The 19,679-nt window shown below is 38.1% G+C and overlaps 2 protein-coding genes across 3 annotated transcripts; one reads left to right on the top strand and one right to left on the bottom strand.

Annotated features, from left to right (window-relative positions):
• Positions 1 to 1,638: 1,638 nt before the first annotated feature.
• LOC113230797 (RNA 3'-terminal phosphate cyclase) lies at positions 1,639 to 6,186 on the bottom strand. The gene is made up of 7 exons (XM_026464885.1): positions 6,031 to 6,186; positions 5,828 to 5,945; positions 5,570 to 5,696; positions 5,032 to 5,217; positions 4,275 to 4,413; positions 2,875 to 2,990; positions 1,639 to 1,801 (listed from the first exon to the last, which is right to left on the bottom strand). Exons 1-7 carry the CDS (start codon positions 6,070 to 6,072, stop codon positions 1,639 to 1,641), a joined length of 891 nt encoding a protein of 296 aa, XP_026320670.1. The 5' UTR covers positions 6,073 to 6,186.
• A 931-nt stretch (positions 6,187 to 7,117) lies between these two features.
• LOC113230779 (histone-lysine N-methyltransferase SETD1A-like) lies at positions 7,118 to 18,466 on the top strand. 2 transcript variants are annotated; one of them, XM_026464867.1, is made up of 4 exons: positions 7,118 to 7,285; positions 15,107 to 15,248; positions 16,520 to 16,671; positions 17,157 to 18,466. In XM_026464867.1, exons 1-4 carry the CDS (start codon positions 7,238 to 7,240, stop codon positions 17,979 to 17,981), a joined length of 1,167 nt encoding a protein of 388 aa, XP_026320652.1. In that variant the 5' UTR covers positions 7,118 to 7,237; the 3' UTR covers positions 17,982 to 18,466. The 2 variants fall into 2 exon arrangements, with proteins under 2 accessions (XP_026320652.1, XP_026320651.1); XM_026464866.1 differs by lacking the exon at positions 7,118 to 7,285 and having other exon boundaries at positions 15,048 to 15,248.
• The last annotated feature ends 1,213 nt before the right edge of the window (positions 18,467 to 19,679 follow it).

The following is a 19,679-nucleotide window of genomic DNA, read 5'->3' as shown; positions in this document are numbered from 1 at the left end:
TCAATGATTGTACTGAATTGAATCGTATTTTCTTAATATGGTCCACAGACTGAAATAAACAATTATTATTTACTTTATTCTTCTCAGCTTGTTAGCTGGTTTGAACCACATTTACGGACCTAAGTCAAGTAAATGCAGTATGGCGTGTATCTACGAGTATGTGGTGGGTGTGTAATAAGATCCTACTTCGTCCTCTTCCATCTGCATGAACTTTCTGACGATGCGGCATGTATTTAAAGTCACAGTTTATTGTTATTATTAGCACTAAAAAAATATTTGATCAATTTTATTCATTTATATGGACAACTCGCACTTGGCCAAATAATTGACTATGCGATTATATTTTTATTCAATTGAAAGATAGTTTTATTACTTTATTTATAGCAGTTTTATTATTTGTAAACTTATTGTTACCACTTAAAGTAGGTCATCTAAAGCCTTACTACGAATGTCATATGACATGTACGGGCAATGATATTATACTTGTAAACAATATGCTCACTGTGTATGGAGTGTTTCTGTTTAACATTAAAATTTTGGATATTTCCAGTATTCTTTTTAAAAAGTTATTCATGTCCATTTACTTATTAGGTAACGTAATTTCGATATCTCTTATATTTATGAATAAATAATCCCTTGGGCACACTTAACGCTTACACCCTGTATATGTTCAGATATCCTTCGTATCTTATTAAAATGCCAACGATTTGAAGTTGCAAAATGACTTAAATTAGAATTTTAATTGTGTTTTAATAATTGTTTTTGCTTAGGTGTAAATGTATTTATTATTTTTTTAGTGTGTCCTTTAACATTATAGGGTGTTGCCAAATATTTCACTCCATAGACCTCTGTAACTAAGTCATTTATTCATTTTGATTTGCAATGACATGTCATTGCAAATCATGGTAACTTGTGATTGCAAATCAAAATTAAATGACTGTTACATATGACACAATTGTGTATTCCGTACCTACTGAATAGTTTCCCTGAGGTTATTAGACGTGAACATAAGAAAAATAAATTTAAACGTCTACGTCTTTTATTTCAGCACTTGTTGACTAGTTTAGATTAATTATTAATAGTGTAATAGCGAGATTCATGTTTTGATCCCGCAGTCAAACTGAATAATTCAGTTTTGTGGGACTATGTTCTAGATTAAGAAAAAGTTTTTTGTAATTAATAAATAATAAATAAAAAATAATTGCTCGATGACAGCGAGTAATCTTAGTCAAGGTCGCAGATATATTTCAGGCTTAAAAGATAGAAAACGGCACCTTCGGCACTATATTGTGAAATATTGAAAGGCTAATTTTTTACAGGCCCCACAGATGTTAATGACAAAGGTCAATACTATTTGAGAGTCCAGCAGGAAATGACGGCCTCAAGCGTGAAACACACAGAGAGCGGGTGCTGGTCGGGGGCGGGTCGGGACCGTCCATATAAATATGTCATGGACAAACCTCACATTCAATCAAGTTTGACAAACCCCGTGTCCTTGCAAAAGAAGTCCGTTATCTAACCAGGAAGCTGCGAGAGTCCATTGAAATTAAAAAACATCCCAATGTTGTCGTCCATATAAATACACGGAATTAGACCCGCCGCGGTCCCGACCCGACTCGAACCCGACCCGCACCCGATTTAAACTCGTCTAACCTGCGCGTGATCATCGACGCAGGCGCCGTTGTCGAGCACCGCGGCGAGGTCGTCGCCGGCCTTCGCGCCGAGCGCGCGCGGCACCGCCCCTCGACTCCCCAGCGCGTCGCTGCCCACTACGCAGCCTGACGACAAGTCGCCCACCACGCTGATTCGTTCATATAAAAAATTATTATATCATAAACAAATTAGAAACAACTATCTTTCGGCTCTAGATCGCGTATGTTTTTTCAATCAAAACAAACTAACGTTACAGGCTCTTTGCAGGTCACACAGTTACGGCTGACAGAGATTGTAAAGTCATCAAACAATGTTTGTGTTTAATATACAGGGTGTCCCAAAACTCCGCCCGGGACCAGTGTTGCCTATTTTGTAATAACCCAGAAATTTGTATTAATAAGAAATCGGAGCCACTTTTTGTGAACTGACAATTCTATTGAAAAATTACGTCTTATACGTTTTAGGTACTTAAGTACTACGTACAAATTTGCAAATTTTAACAAACCAATGAAAACAATGCCAAAGAAAGCCCGAATTGCTTCAAGACAATAAATAAATGTGTTTCTTTTTTCTTGTAATTGTTAACAAATTATTTTAAGATAATTTTGACAGCTCATATTGTAAAAAACGTACCTGGGCCACCGTTGCAACTTATTACAAAAGTTGGCGCAGCTAAAAATGGTGTATTTTTTTCAAGTACGAGCCAAATTTTGGTTTCAGATTCGTATAGTCGGAGTTAGTACCCGATAACGATAAGTATAAATGAGACACACAGTCGCAAAAATGCACACTTCTCCTATATGCGAAACATAAAATTGGCATTTTGTTTTGTTACATCTTCTGTTATATGTACGTACCATGTTTTAAGCAAATAAACGAACTATTATTACAAATTATAGCGAGCTACGACGATTGTATGTTATCGTATCACCGACACGTAACAAAATCGCTAACAAACTAACTTTTCCAAATTAGTTCTGGTCTGGGTTTTCTTTGAATCCCAGGAGTTAGTTTCGTTGCTCTGTCGCTAGTGTGATTTTCCAGCGCACCATTATAAAAAAAATATATACGCGTCGGTGATACATTTCAATTAAGACAAATATGAACAGAGTACCGGGTGTGCACCACGGTTCGCAACATAGTGCGTTGTCAGACGAAACGACGCTACATAATCCTTTAGAATAACGTCCTTTTTTCTTTGATCATAAAGTTAATACTCACATAATCCCGCTACAATTGTCTGGCGCCATTTCGCGATCTTCTTTGTAGCATTCGATATTGACTTTACAGAGCCGCCCCAATCGGTCGCGAACGCCGCCCGCCATCTCATATGCCAACTGTTAGTTGAAAAATTGATTTAGATTTTAAGACTTGTGATTATTCACTAAATAATTACCACTATTACAGGCCTTTTATCACAAAAAAAAGTTTGAAATAATCTCAGAACATAGTACTATTGCCAAGTGTTATTGAGATCGGTTACTGGAAAGTACGCGAACCAGATTCATCGCTTAGTATGCCACCCTTAGTGTCTTGAAATATTGAAATACGACAATGACTGTACAAAGCAGCAAGTATACCATAATATGTACAACAGGTGGTTTTAGTTCCAAGTAGCAATTTCATCCAGACAACCTTAGGATACAAAATTTAGGAGATGCAAAGATGTCTACAAAGCACAGCATGAACATTGATGTACAGTTTAGTAGCTCGTTGTGAAACAGATCGTTCATAGAAATACTGCCAAGTTACCAATTCTACAGCCAAGCGGTAATGTGAACATTACTGCGTTCCGGCTTCAAAGGGTAAGGGTGCTGTGTGAAATTACAGGCACATGGTACTTGTCAACTTATGTCTCATGGTGAAGGGCGCAGTGGCAGTGCCCCTCAGATCTTTATGATTTAAAGCTCTGAGTGACACTGCAACAGTAAGCGTCCAGTTACACGAGGCGAAAGTTTTCGCGAGGCCGCCTCGCGGCGACCGCCCTTTTCCTACGCCTTCATGTATATTAATGCCGAATCTGACTTCTATTTACTAGGCAACAACATTTAAATTCCTCTGAATATAACCGCTCGGCGACCGCGCGATCTCTGCGCGGGTCGCTGCGTAGACAAAATTCAAGCTTGAGACGCTCATTTAAGTCAAAACGTAAAAGCTAATCAAATAGTATTTTGGCATGACAGCTAGATGCACGCGGTCGCCGAGCGGCGGCAACGCGGGCTCCGCGCGGGGTAAGCGCGATGAAGTTCGGGTCGAATAAATGCTCCCTTAGGGACAGGCGTGTCGCTCACCACCAGGCACACGACTTGTTCATACCGTCACTTTAAACTATTATAACTATTATACATTATATTATACATAATAAAATATTTTAAAAAACCTTTATAGGTACTTATATTATAAATCAGGTATATTTGTTTTTCAAACAAAACAACGTTTCGGGCCCTTTACAGGCACCATGTATTTAGATTCGAAAAATAGTTTCATTTCCAATGTGTAACAATCGCGAAAACGTAAAAAGTTGATGTAATTAGTCAATAGGCAGAATCAGCATTTCAAGGCCTAAAAGATGTTTATAGTCATTTATGTTTACATAAATATTTGTTTTTGTTTATTTTTACCTTAACAGGTAGTGATCCGGCGACAAAACTCCAACCATGTATGTTGAGGAGTGTACCTCTCTCCGTCAAATCGGCACCGCGCATCGTTTGCACGGGAGTTACTTCAATTGTAACGTGACCGCCTCCTCGCGGGTAGTAGCTGACAATGCAAGAAATGTTATTTAATGTTCTTATTCATGCTATTTTGTTGAAGGAAATATTACAACACATGCTAAAGTTATGCAGTATGATGGTGCTTAAAATTATAATTAATGTTATAGTTGACAAAGGTTTAACGCGAATATCAGCATCCGCATCCACGGATATTCTCCATAAATTATAATATCTTCATTCATCTATACTGATATTCATTGCAGATGTTCGAGTCATAATATAACCTAAAAGGCACGTTTTAATAGCTTACAAACCTTCCAAAAAAAGACTGTAAGCCATAAATGTAGCTCAGCTGTTGTTTTGAAAATATAACTTTGACAAAATTCTAGAATGATTGTCACAATGAATGTCACAAAATAATTGCAATAATATTTTTATACAATACCAAAGAAAGCTTTTATATATTCGGTGAGGATGTACATTTTACATTTTGTGTTTTTTTTTTAAAGACATAAAATCAGCATCTGCATCAGCATCCACTGATGTGTAAAAATCCCGCATCATTTAATTGACCTAACTTTAAAACTTTGATTATTTCAAATTATAAACCTAAAAAAATAGCAAATAAGTATAAGTTACCCTACAAACATAGTTTTTAACCAACCCTCTTTTATGGACATCTAATGAGAAGTCTGCACCAAACTTGTTAAGCAGATATCGGAAAACCTCGCCCATGTAGTCGATCTGTGGAGCCATGTCGGCGTTTGTTCCACCACGCAGGTCGAGTGTCACTGGAGCGCTTGCCATCAGTGCCACTGGCAGAGCCACTTGCAGCAATAGACTTATTGAGCTGACAACATAAATTCACTTTTATAACAAAAAACAACTCACGCAATGTAAAAATCTTGGTCATATTTAAGGTTTTAAAAAAGAATAAAAACATAATATGACCAAGATTTTTACAACCATTGTGTGTTATGTCAGCATTGTTGTCGTCAAATTTAATGTGTACAGCAAAAGTTGTGTACATTTGTAATTGTCATATGTATCAGTTCTAGTGTTATGACTGATTTTTATCAATTGTTAAATATATTTATCCTTTTATTAAAACACTATCAATATGATGTTGATATGATGATGTGTGATAATATAAAAAATATAAATTTATCTATGCCTAGTTGAATGTGGTGTGTATAATTTACCCGGCAGTCTTGGTGTCTGCTGTGTAGTGTCCGCCTTTGATCGTGCCTGGAATAAACTCTATCTCCGTGGACCCAATTTTTGCACCCTTTAATCTGGCCTGACACATTTCAGCTACCAACTCGATTCCTGTAACAAAATACTGTGGAGTATATAAACACCTCTTTTTGTAACCTAACCTCCGCGATTTGGCTCAGTTTCCATAGAAAAAACTCTTTTAGTGGAACTGCAGTGCCACCGTGTATCGTAGGGTAACTAACCTTTAAGATGTTGAGCGGCTAATCCTGGCTTTTTTCGGCCCGCTCTGATATTGTATACTCGAATTGGTACTCCCAGAACAGCGCTCAGTGATATAGATATCCTTAATATTTGCCCACCCTAATGACAAAATATTTAATTAATTAACATAAATTAAAGTGAATAGGTGAATAGTTACAAATTATGTGTAGTGATTAATACTTGCCCCTTCTAAGACGCTCCCATCTATGTCTAATAATTCAGACATATTTTAAATTTACTAACACAAATTTATTAAACACCAATATGTGACTCAAGTATTGCGAAAATTGTGAAATCTTTTCATTTTTCGATTACACTCAAGAAATACCAACTGTACCAACTGTTTATTTTGATTTTTTTGACATTGACAGACATGACAGTGAGTAACGTGTTGCCATATATCACAATATTTTAAAGACTTAACCGAAAAGTACGAATTGCGAATATAACATTAGGTCTTTATTATACATAAATAAATTACGTATGTCCATTATAATATTCCTTCCCATTCCTATGCCACAATTTTTATATCTTTAAGCTTATGTCCAGCAGTGGATGCGTGTAAGCTGATGATGATGAAGCTTTTAAGGGTCGTATTCCAGTACTCTACTCAATGCTCAAGTCAGGACTTGAGCATTGAGTAGAGCTGATTCCAAGCAGTAGAAATCATACTCAAGTTTTTGCCATTAGTGTCGTATTTTCAGTGCTTGAAATCATACTCAAGTCCCTGTCTTGAGCATTTAGTAGAGTTCTGGAATAAGACCCTAAGGTTCGTATTCTAGAACTCTACTCAATGCTCAAGTCAGGATCTGAGTATCACTTCAAGCACTGGTAATATGACCCTCAGGTTCGTATTCTAGAACACTACTCAATACTCAAGTCAGGACTTGAGAATGATTCAAAGCACTAGAAATCATACTCAAGTCCTTGCCATTAGGGTCGTATTTCCAGTGCTTGAAATCATACTCAAGTCTGCTCAAATCCTGACTTGAGCATTGAGTAGAGTTCTATAGAATACGACCCTAAAAGTAGATTTCCCTATTTTAACCACAGAATAAGGATAAGATATTTGTAGCACAAACAGAAACATCAACAAACACGCGAACAAAAAAAAATTTGAGCAACCATTTCGGTAATTAATTTCATTCACTCAATCAATTGCCCATTCATTCAAACGTATATTCCGCGCAAAATGTCAATACTCGTTTTGTTTTGAGAATAGCTCGAGAATATTTTGCGAATTTTATGCAATTTTCACTAAACGACCTAATAAATTATAATAAAACCGGTGCAAATTCGAACGTTCTATGTGAGTTCTGTAATTTTGTTTATGACACTAGCTATTCCATGGACCCTTAATCGACCGGCGCAGATTTTTATGGTTTTTAAAGATGCAGAGGAAACAAGGCTTCCCTGTTGCTAACTGCAATATAAAATTGGTAAATACAATTCAATTATTTACAAAACACCAAAATATTATTAATACAGGCTAAACTCGGATAACAACTGGATTATATATTATGCCGTGATTAGCACTGAAAACGTTTATGATGTTATGAGAGGAGACGGGCAACGTTGATTAAGAAATAATAATGTTATTCTCATTGAAGTATAAGTTGACAGACAAAGTGTTGAATAGGTCCCAGTTCTGATTGAGTATTATTATTAGAGGTCAATACTTTCTGCCTGCCCCAGTGGTAGGCCGGCGTGATAATATGTTTGTGGGCCTTTACAAATTATGTAGTTGCCGGCGACGTTGTCAGGATAATTTTATTTTATGTTGTGTTATGGTGCAAAATCCAGTGGTAGCTGGTGTGTAAGGGTCTACATTAATGACATTCATTTATTTACAAATTTCTTATGAAGGTAACTCACACTATAAGCTACTATGAAACAAAATAAACAAAAGTAGAAACAGAAGAAACCGCAATAGTTAAAGAACTATTTTATTCTCAAAAATTTACAATCCTAAAAAGATACTCTTAATTGCTCTATTAACATATGAAATATTTATAAAAGCTATAATCATGTAAAGAATTTATTTTTGCCTTTATGAGTTTTTGCCTGCCTTCACGCTAAGTTCACTAATAGTAATAAAATTTTGTCCGTTCAGAGTATAGGGTGGATGGTGAATGTCTATCTACGCAATCCTGCAGATCTTGGGGTTGTGTTTGACAGAAAGTTAAATTTCATAGGCCATATCAATTACGTTCTTGCAAAGACTTTACGAGCACCTACTTGCTTTACACAACATTTTAATACATGGTACCTTGAAATATGCTTTACCAGTTTTGATGTGCAAAAATTGCAGATACATAACTTGCTTTGGGCTGTAAAGACCTGCATATCACTTTGCTCAATATAATACTTACCTAAGTAACTAGTCGTCAAATTACTGATATTGGAGTTCTGTACAGGACACTTAGAGCCTATTCACACGGCGTGTTTTCTACGCGCCGACGATGCGCCGATGACACTCGTAAATGCTATGCAGTCGCAGCGAGTAAACCTCTGCACACGTTCACAAATTTAGTGGCGCTGTAAACGCGCGTCATCTGCGCGTATATGCGCCGCAGACGCGCTGTAGTCGCGCGTTTTGATAAGAGATAGTTGTCATTTTAGTTTTGTTTCTTAATTTCAATTAGTTTTTGAAATGAAGCAACTACCGGAAATTCTAAGTGTAAACTCCAGTGGAGTACATAAGCTTCTTGCTTGCAATGCGATGTTTGCGCGTTTGAATCGATACAAACGCGCGTAAAAAGCGATAAAGCGAGCTTTGAACGCGCTTCTCGCGTCCGGCTGAATCGCGTTTAATAATAATAATAACGCTCACAATCAACATAGCCCCGCACTAAGGAAACCCTGTGTCGCGGGTGTCATGGACACACACATAGACAACCACAAATTACACCTAAACTCACGAGAGAAATAAATGTAGGCCATACAAATATTTCTCCCGGCCCGGGAATCGAACCTGGGACCTCTGCGTGGCAGTCCGGCATGGTAACCGTTCGGCCACAGAGGCAGTTAAATTTTAAATAAGTTTAATAAGTTTGAATCTATACAAACGCAACAATCTGCTTTTTTAGTTTCTACGGCGCCGTAAACGCGGTATAAATTACGCCGTGTATATAGGTGTCGATTTGATGGTGTATTTTTTATACTAATTAAATAAATATTTGAATGAAACCCCAATGTGTTAGTGATATTCTTATAATACTGACAGTTGAGTGCATATTTATTTAGTATATTTAGCAGCTACCATGTATCAAGTCAGCATACTTATCGATGCAGAATATCGTTAGGTGGGCGCCCAAAAAACTTTGTTTGTCCAATAAGTGGGTAAAACAGGTACCTAGATGTTTTCTTTTGGCTCAAAATGCGACTAGGCCCGCAACAGAATGGCCTTCCGCAGAATCCCCAATCGCATAATTAAGACACGGACGACGGTGTGTGCATTGAATGAGCGTCATTTGAAGAATGTTTATAAAATATTAATAATTTGATAAATGTTCTAAAACAATTGTAGAAACAGTCATATGTGTTATAAAAAACGAATATGTTTTTAATTAAACAAAAAATCCGAAATCTGAAATGGTAGATATTTAGTAAAAATTTCTACTAAACGTTAAACTATTTATAGTCTCTGTACTACACACATCAAAAGTGTCTAGGGATCAAGTACGTTTAAGAGTATTGCTGCAATTAGTGTTGCCAGATGTCCCGCTTTTGGCGGGATGTCCCATTTTTTGACCCTCTCAGGATGCGTCCCGCCAAGCCCATGAGCGGGACGGCCAAAATCCCGCTTTTTATGCAATAGCTAATTCAGCGCCGTAGGCATTTGTTGAACGTGTGTCGACTAACGCGTGTGGAGGGAGTGCATGCAGGCAGAGGTCGCGGGGGCGGGGATATTCACTCAGTCGCGTTCGGGCCGTTGCGTCCGGTCTTTCATCAGTCAGTGCCGTGAGTGCTCACGAGTTTGGACGCGGACGAGGTTGCGCTTCGCTCACTTGCCAACAATACGCACTATCGCTATAAGGAATCGAAGACAAGGTAGGTAAAAATAACAAAACTAGCAAACAATTTAATGAAATGTTTATTTTACTATAGTAATAACTAATAATCGCATAAGCAAGCACTTGCCATTTAATGGCAAGTGCAAATGCATTATTATACAATTTGTTACAAATTGTATAATAATGCATTTGCCAACTTGTCAAGGACCACTCGTATTTTATGCATGTAAAAAATTATAACAGTAAACATTTAATTTTATATGATTTTCTTTATTTATTTATTTTCAGAAACCTAAGTGATTTTCATAATGAGTGACACGGAGTCTCTTGAAAGAGTACAATTTGACGACCCCGGTACACATTCTGGTTATAGAACTCCTAAAAAGAAAATAAAGCGGGCTTGTACTTTTCAAGACATTTGGCTAAAAAGTTATTCTTGGTTGAAACCTGCCAAAGAAAACGTTAAAGCTCATTGTACCTTGTGCCAGAAAGATTTTTATGTAAGTCATGGTGGAAAAAATGATATTAATCGACACCAAGGAAGAGCTGAGCATAAGAAAAGGGAAGAAAGTGCTCGGAGTACAACTTCCTTGAAACAGTTTTTAATAAATGACCAATTAACTAGCATTGAAGAAAAAGTGATAGCAGCTGAAATCACTAAAACATTTCACAACGTTAAACATAATTTATCGTATAATTCATTAGATTGCGAATCAAAACTTGATCGTGTTTTGTACGCAGACTCGAAAGTTGCTGAAAAATTAACACTTGGGCGTACAAAATCGAGTGCAATTGCACATAATGTATTGGGACCAGCATCGATTGAAGGTACAGTTAAATATCTACAAAGTGGAGTCTATTTTAGTGTTTCTACAGATGCGTCCAATCATGGGCCAATCAAAATGTTTCCATTGGTCGTTAGGTTCTACACACCAAAAACAGACGTCAAGACTTGTGTATTGGACTTCTATGATGATGCGAACGAAACTGCTATTGGTATATATAATAATATAGTGACGCGACTTAAAAATTACGATATTGATCTTAAATATCTTACAAGTTATTCTGCTGACAATACAAATGTTAACTTTGGAGACAAGCATTCAGTTTTCAAACTGTTACAGAACGATAACAACAAAATTATTGCAGTGGGATGTCCAGCTCATATATTACATAACGGCGTAAAACATGCAATAGAAAAATGCAAATTTGATGTGGAAAATATGGTGCTGAAGGTTTATAATTACTTTTCATACCACGCAAAAAGAGTACAGGCTTTAAAAGATTTTTTCGAATTTTACGATTCAGAATTCGCACCAGTTTTACGACATGTTACCACACGTTGGCTATCCCTTCTTCCGGCTATAGAGCGCTTAGTAAAATCGTACGAGATATTAAAAAAATTTTTTATCTCATTGGGAGAACAGGAATGTCCCACAGTTGTTTGGACTTACTTTAATGATGAAACAACGGAAGCGTATCTCGTCTTTTTTCAAAATGCATTAAACATTATACAAGAAACCGTGTTACAACTAGAAAGTGACAGACTATTGTGCTTTGAAGCGTTTAACTTACTCACTGATCTTAAGGAAAAAATAAACCAAAGAATTAAAGACCAATTTTTAGGATTTACATGTAACAATTTGATAAGAAAAATGACCACTGAAACAGGTATTACTATCAAATCAAACTGCATTTTGTTTTATGAAAACTTTTTAAAATATATAGAGGCACGATTTGATTTCAGCGAAAGTAATTCAATTAACATGTTTCAACCTTTTGCTCTGAAAGTAAATTTTGATTATAAAATGGCTGTTGAAATTATAGAGAAAAGAAAGATTATTACAGATTTCGATATGGATGCATTATACGAAGAATTCTACAAAATAAAAGACATGCTAAAATCAGCTGTTAATGATAAAAGTTCAAAACCTATCGATAAATGGCATAAAATATTTAAATCTGAAAATTTACCTAATCTTTCCAAACTGTATGCGTTTATGTCTTCAGTACCAGTATCGAATGCATCGACAGAAAGGGTTTTTTCCCAAATGGGTGCCACCTGGACTGATAAACGCAATAAATTGTCAATAGAGCATGTAAAAGCTGAAATACAAATAAAAGCAAACTTTCAAATGACTTGTGAAGAATTTTATAAGTTTGTCTCGAAAGAAAAAAATATATTGAAAGCAGCTAAATCGAGCTCTAAATACGTTCTCTCTAAGAAATAATTTGTTTGTCCTAATCAAAAATTATTAGTCGTTGATTTTTAAAAATATTTATATAATTTTTTTGTTTCAAAGTATGATTGATCTCGCAAAATAAGGCTGAAATAATTTTCAATATAAAAATTTATTTATGAAAATGGATGAAAATTACAAAAGTTCTTGACATTGTTTCTAAGAATAATAATAATTATAATTATGTTAATACATATCTTAATTTTTTACTGATCTCAGTATTGTTTGTATTGTACGGTAATAAAGATACTTACTATACATATAGGTGTTTTTTTTTACGTCCCGCTTTTTTCATCTCAGTCCCGCTTTTTTTACGTTTAAGTCCCGATATTTAGAAAAACAGATCTGGCAACACTAGCTGCAATTAGGGTTAATTATATTAACTTTTTTGTATCGCTATTGATACTTTTTAGTGAGTTTTAACATTTAAATAAGGAATATTGTTTAAAATTCGATAATAAGAAGAAAATCGATTGTCAATGTGGTTTTGTATAAAAATGAGTTATAGCGTTTTGACAAAATCATTACAATATCTGCATCGGAACCGAAACAATTTACATTATTATGGAGAGACGACATCATTTAACCCGAGAAGTGATGATGCGAGCCGTCGGAATGTTGGAAGCTGGTTCTAGGCAACGTGCTGTGGCTTTCACTCTTAACACTACACAGGGCGTCATAAGTCGCCTCTGGACGCGCTATCGCATGACGGGCAGCGTGGCCGAGCGACATGGAGGACGATCTCGCATCACAACTCGCAGACAGGACCGGTATATCCAAAATACTGCTCGACGGAATCATACCATGACCGCCATGATGTTGGTTACGAGGCTCCACAGCTCCTCAGGCTTGCTAATAAGCGATCAAACAATCCGAAATCGTTTACGTGAAGTGGGTCTGCGATTCCGAAGGCCGCTCAGAGTTCCACCTATTGCACCCTGCAATCGCAGGACCCGTTTACGATGGGCTCGCGAACACAGTAACTGGGAGGAAGAAGACTGGCGCTATGTGTGCTTTTCGGATGAATCCCGCTTCGGTATGAGACCGGATACAAGACGTACTCGAGTTTGGAGAACATCTGGACGTCATGAACGTTTGAGATATTGTCAGGATGTTCATCCATATGGTGGGGGAACAATAATGATATGGGCCGGTATTTGGATCGGCGGAAGAACCGATCTCATTTGGATCAGGGGTAACCTCAATGCTCAAGTTTACGCAGAGAGGATTGTTTCAGATGTTATCATCCCTTTGCGAGGCCAGTTGGGTGATTCATTTCAACTAATGCATGACAACGCACGTCCACACACGGCTAGAGTCGTAACATGCATTCTTGCCGAAGCTCGTATCAACGTTCTGCCGTGGCCTGCTCAATCGCCAGACCTCAATCCAATTGAGCACGCATGGGATATGCTTCAAAGAAGAGCTGTGCCGAGTATGCATACCGTACATACTCTACAACAATATTTTGACTTGTTACAAAACACATGGGCGGCCATTCCTCAAAGTGATTTTGATGAACTCATCTTAAGCATGCCAAATCGCTGTAATTGTGTGATTCGTGTTAATGGTGGAAATACAGATTATTAATTTTCTTATCTTTACAATAAAAATGAGCAAAATCATCATTTTCGCCATTTTTTTGTTATTTAATTGACCCCGTTAATTTGAGTTTTTTCCCACAATTTGCAAAAACATCAATTTTAGTTTATTTTAATTAAATATAGGGGTAAGCGGTTAAATAAAACATAAGCATTAAAGTAAGAAGTCGTCCTGGAAGACTGGATTTGGTAAATATTGCTTAAATAATTTTTATTTCAAAAATATTCACTTGATCCCTAGACACTTTTGATGTGTGTACTTATAAACCAAAAGTTATTGACGTTTTTCACTTTTCAGGGATCAAGTGAGCGATTTAAAAAATTATTATTCAAAAACAACCCACATTAGTGGTTTCATTTATACTTTACAAAATCATTTACGACTAAATCTTAGACATAAACGAAAATTAATTCTATTAGTTGGTTTGTAAGAAATCGTCCCGTTTGAAAGTGTATGGATTGAGTGAGCATAAGAGAGTATTTGTAAAAAATTTAATAAGACATTAAGCAACCTGTCATTAAAGACGATAATTTAATAAAACTATTACTAAAAACTATTACACAAATATTACATGCAAACGTAATACACTTCTGGAACAGATTGGCTCTGTGTGAGAATTGAGTGAGCACACATTAAGTCATTTATCTTTTTACAAATGGAAAGATTGATTTCTATATATTTTAGAACTTCTAGAGGTTGATCAATCAATGCACACACACGTGGCTTAATGCATGTGAAGACGTCCGAATGGCTGCGATCGCGGTTTGACTGAGATGGCTGTAGGCGGTCGAAGATATCCGATCGTTGCCAAACAGTTTGGTTTCACACCGCTTTCCGATCGGTGGTTCTTCAAGGCCCGTCGGTGGCGTCGATGAACAAACTGTGGTCTAGACGGCCGATCGCCTTAATGCGATAAGTGTCGTTGATAAGTATGGTGACTCTCTAAGGTATTGGAGTGGACTGCAGGTAGGCTATTACTTATAGTATGCATAACGTGATCATTATTTTTTAACTTAGAGCAGGGATGCTTGTAAATTTGTCAATAACAAATATTAAATTTAAAAATAAAATAGTTACGAGATGTTTAATGATTAAATTAAATTAAAAAAAAACTATAAAATTATTAATGCTCAAAAATTCAAAAATAGAATTTAATGTTGTGTAGTCTGGTGGGCTGGCTATTATGTTCATAATGTATGTAATTTTCGCTTTCGCACCATTAAAAAAAAATGTTACGTGTGTCCTGTTTTGTCAAAGCGGGATATTGTTAAGTATTTTGGGGACAGCGGGACACGAAGCTTAAAAGCGGGACGTATGGTCACATTAAGCATGCGGCTAGCTACTAATGAACGGTCTATATGAAGCTGATATAGTTAAATACAGGACTAAGGGGATGTTTCAGCCTGACAACATGCTGGGTACTGAGACGGTGCTGCTGGACGACGATGGGGAACAGCTGCAGCGTCGACAGCAGCTCATCAATTTTGCACATGCTCAGTGGGGCTTTAATAACTGGAGCTGGAGTGTCAGCAAGCAGGACTTGGGTTAGTTGTAGAGTCTAGGATATGATATATTTAAATTATATATGTATATAAAATATTTTGCACAAAAAATTCTATCATTTATCCTAATGAGAGTAAGGTTGCTTCTCAATTGAGATGTCGACGGTTGGAATCCTTATGGTGACATGTACCTTAACTTTAATTTCTGTTTTTTCTTTTTTTTTTATACTATACCTGATGTGACCATTACTCTTTTCCCTCAGAGCAGGACGACTGTAAATTGATTTAGTATTATTTTTTACAATAAAACACATGTTTATGATAGTTACGAAATGTTGAAAATGATTTTAAAAAATTAAAAAAAAAAAAAAATGTACAATGATCAGAAATTTAAAAATAACTAATCTTGTTTAGTCTAGTGGGCTGGCTTATTTATATTTTGCGCTTTTGCGTCATTTTTCGTATTTATTGTATATCCTATTTTGTCAAAGCGGACATTTTTAAGTATTTTCGGGACCAGCGGGTCACGAAGTTTAAAAAGCGGGACGTATGGTCACGTTAACTCGTTAACTAATCAATTCGTCTAGTAGGGCTAGCCCGATAAGGAGCGACTTGCGCGAGAGTGACATAAAGCGCGAGATCTATAGGCGAGAATAGCAGTATCTCGCGCTTTATGTCGCAGAAGAAGTTGACAAGTCCCATGTGCCTGTAATTTTACCAGCACCCTTATCCCTGAAAACCGTAAAGCAGTAGGTAATTACCACATTACTGCTTGGCGGTAGAAATAGGTAAAGTGGCAATACTTCCCTTTACACCTCCGTTTGAACCTCTACCGGTACTAAAATGTTCTGTGTCGTAGCAACCTCTTGCTAATAATGAAGAAAAAATAAAAAGTGTCTAAGTAGGTTCACAGCTCTTGGATAACGTGGAAGACTCCAATCCGCAATGGGCGAGCGTGCCGGATTATGACCTCCTAAACTTTCTCCTCACACACTACTGGACACCAGTTGTCCAGTATAGAGATGGGATGTATAGAGTTGATTGAGAACTGAGATTTTTGTTGTTTTCACAAATTAATATAACTATTATATTTTTTGAAAACTCTGTAGCCCAGCGGTGTACACTGAGGGCGCTATATGAGGAGTTCCTGGGTTCGAATCCCGGTAATACCAATTTTTCGAGTCTTTCATTACTGCCATACTCGCAGTACAGAGAATATCCAGTTTGAGACCGAGTTATTGGTGTTGTTTGATTGTTTGTGATGTTGTGTTTAGTAGATCAGTAATTTTCAATGAAGTATCTTTGTGTTTTAGATTTTGTGGATTTATCAAATGGGAAATATTGTGCCGGTGTGGTGGCCTTTGTGTCCGTGACGGTAAAAACCTTCGATATCCATCGAGAGAACATTGGTTACGCCACATCAGTGGCTCATAATAAAGGTTTAGCCATTTGGAAGTCCAGGAAGGTGAGGTTTGCTGTTGAATTTATTAAGATTCTGCCAGGGTACTTCTCTTGCGGGGTAAGGTGGACAAGCTAGAAACACTGTCCAGCGTCAATCTGTCTGTGCTGGACATGTATGACATCGACTTTCCGTCTTTGTTTTCAAGTGTAAATTTATTTTACCTATGGAATAAATAATCTTTGACTTTGACTTTGACTGTGGTACCCGCGCACTGCACTTGCAGTGCCGACAATGCTCTTACGTAAAGTTTATTATGGTGTTAAGTTCTTGGTTTTTCAGATTTTTTTACAACAGCATTAGCTGATTAATATAATATGACTAATATAGGTGCGCTCGCGTGGTGTGTCGTCCATGTAAATAAATACACGGAATTACAACCGCCGTGCTCCCGACCCGACCCGCGCCCGACCTGCGCCCGATGTCAGTGTGTTTCACGTTTAAGTTGTTAGTATTTTGTAAGTAAATAAAAAAACACTTTGCAATTTCAGTCCGCTGTCACAAACGCTTTGCGAGAAACTCTACTGAGTTTCGGCGGCAACGTGGCCACTGAGCTGCTGGAGGTGCTAGAGTCGACCAAGAGCGACGTAAGCCACCCGCCGGCCGCCGCGCCGGCTGCCGACCCGCCGGCCGAGTGCAGCGCCGTCAAGGCCGTGGAGCCGAAGAACAAGCACCTGCGCAAGGAGGCGGAGACCACCAGCCTGCGGCCGCCGCCCAAGGCGCCGCTGGCCGCCAACCTGCCGCCGGCCAACCGGCCGCCCGTCGCCAACGCGCCGCGGCCGCCGGGGCCGCCGGGCCCCCCGGGGCCTCCGGGGCCGGCGCCGGTGCCGCTGGCGCGCCCCAACTCCAACGTAAGTTTCGTGCTGCAGCCCGTGATGGGCGGCGTGGTGCCGCCGCTGTACGCGCCGCGCCTGCCGCCGCCCGGCCCGCTGTACCCCAACGCCTACTACGAGTACTCGGCGGGCCCGTGGCACTTCACGTACGAGTCCTTCGACCGGCACCACGGCAACGTCAACCTGAACTTCAACCTGCCGCCCAAGAACCTGGTGGTGAACGGCCGCGCCTCGGCCGAGTGCAAGAACGCGTGCGGCGTCCGGCCGCCGGGGCCCGAGGGCGAGCCGCTGCAGTACGGCCCGCCGCCGCAGAACCAGGGCTGCTGGATCAAGCCCACCATCTTCTACGACGGCTTCTGGACCGAGCAGAAGGTCAAGAAGTGGGTGACCGAGCAGGTGGAGAAGCAGTTCCCGGAGGACCCCTCGCAGAAGTCCCCGTCGCCGAGCAGCGGCCAGCCGGACCCCTCCGGCTCCAAGTCGTAACGCCGCCCGTCCGTAGATGGCGCGTCTCGATCTGCTTGTTTAGAATCTTGTCGGTTAGATGTATAGGCGTAAGCGTTTGATATCGCAGAGGAGTAAAATCTCAAATCTGGTAGTACTTTTTAATGCATTGTTGTAATGTTAACTAATGGAGAAGAATGGGTTTTGTAGTTTTCAAGGTAGTTTGAGCGACTCGTACTGGCGTTGACGCAAATTTGACTTGGTTATGTCAAGTACTGACGAATTTTTAGCCTTATTTCAAAGATGACAGGTGCGATTAACCGCGAGTCGTTTTGATGGTAAATGTATGGTTTAGACGTCGTCGTTTGTGTGGTATTTTTCTCAGATCTTGTTTTATTTATAGAATAATTAATAAGGTACACTCTTTGGAATTGCGATCTGTACATAGATATTTATGTAGTTTAAAATTAAGATATTGTGTGGAATCTATGCAGTACTTAGGTACGTTTTTACAGTAATAAATTGTTTGAAGTTTCGTCATGTTTAATTGATGCATTTGTTCGTTTTCGTTTGTGTTTTTACTTTTTTTTTTAAACGTACCGTTATTTTATTTCAATTTTCAACACTACACAGAGGAAATTTGTTTGGAAAAATTTCAAGTTCTCATACAGTATCGCCTGCCGCGGCGACTCGTGTTTTGTTGTCTAGGAGTCGCTCACAACACCTCTCGCACTCCCTCTTATAGCATTATAATCGACTATAGTCAGTCTTTTTTGAAGACGGAGTAAAATGACATTTGTAGGGTTGCCAGTTTTCATAAAATTTTGAATAGTTACGTAGTTGTTGTTGATAGTTTCATCGATAGATTGTGAAAGAAGATAAATTCTTCTTCCTTCTTTATTATTACTTTGACAGTTGGCTTTCTAGTCAATACTAGTATCGATATCAATTTTTAATTAAATTGAATTAAAATGAAAATAATAAAAATAATTAATACAGTGAATAGCGACATCTCTCGCCAGGACTGGTAGCTGTAAAGGTACTCTGGGTGATAAATCTTTCATAGATTTCTCATAGATGGCGCTACGACTAAAAAGTCGTTGATAAACTAAATACAAAGACACGACGCAAGATAGAAAAATTCGTGAGGTCCGTTGGTTCGTTCCGTGGCTTAGTTGGTATAGCGTCTGGCACTGTATGCAAGAAGACGTCGGTTCGAATCCAACCGGATCGAAGGAATATTTTCTGAGTGTTCGTTCTTTGTATTAATAATTATAACAAACTAGTGGAGTAATTTCACAAAAAATAATTGAATATCAATTCAATAAAAATTTAATTAAAATGAAAAACTTTAAAATATTTAGATATAGTGTATATTTGTATGAACTTACAAAAAATGACAATTCGAATGAACTTGGGCCCAGTAATTGAATGAATGGGTCGAGGATGATTCAAATGAAACAAGTTCGGAACAAATACAGTCGATAGTCGATAGAATATTTATCGACTGCAATCACTAGCTGCTCGGAAGAGGTAACACTTGCACAATAAACTGAAAATTTTACTTCGTCTTCCAAAAAAACAGACTGTAAATACAAGTCAATGCGATAATGAGTTGCGTCGTGTGTCGCCGCGAGAAACGTCACCTTGTGAATGGTTAGAATTATATAGGTTTATTATGAATACGTTTTGGTTAGCTTCGTACGCCTACCGCTTAACCGAGCCTGTTTCTGAGGTAGA

Source organism: Hyposmocoma kahamanoa, unplaced genomic scaffold (genome assembly GCF_003589595.1).
Source record: "Hyposmocoma kahamanoa isolate Upper Pololo Valley unplaced genomic scaffold, ASM358959v1 64, whole genome shotgun sequence".
NCBI classification, from domain to species: domain Eukaryota; kingdom Metazoa; phylum Arthropoda; class Insecta; order Lepidoptera; family Cosmopterigidae; genus Hyposmocoma; species Hyposmocoma kahamanoa.
The sequence above is the reverse complement of the archived record's forward strand: the minus strand, read 5'-3'. Positions and strand labels throughout refer to the sequence as shown.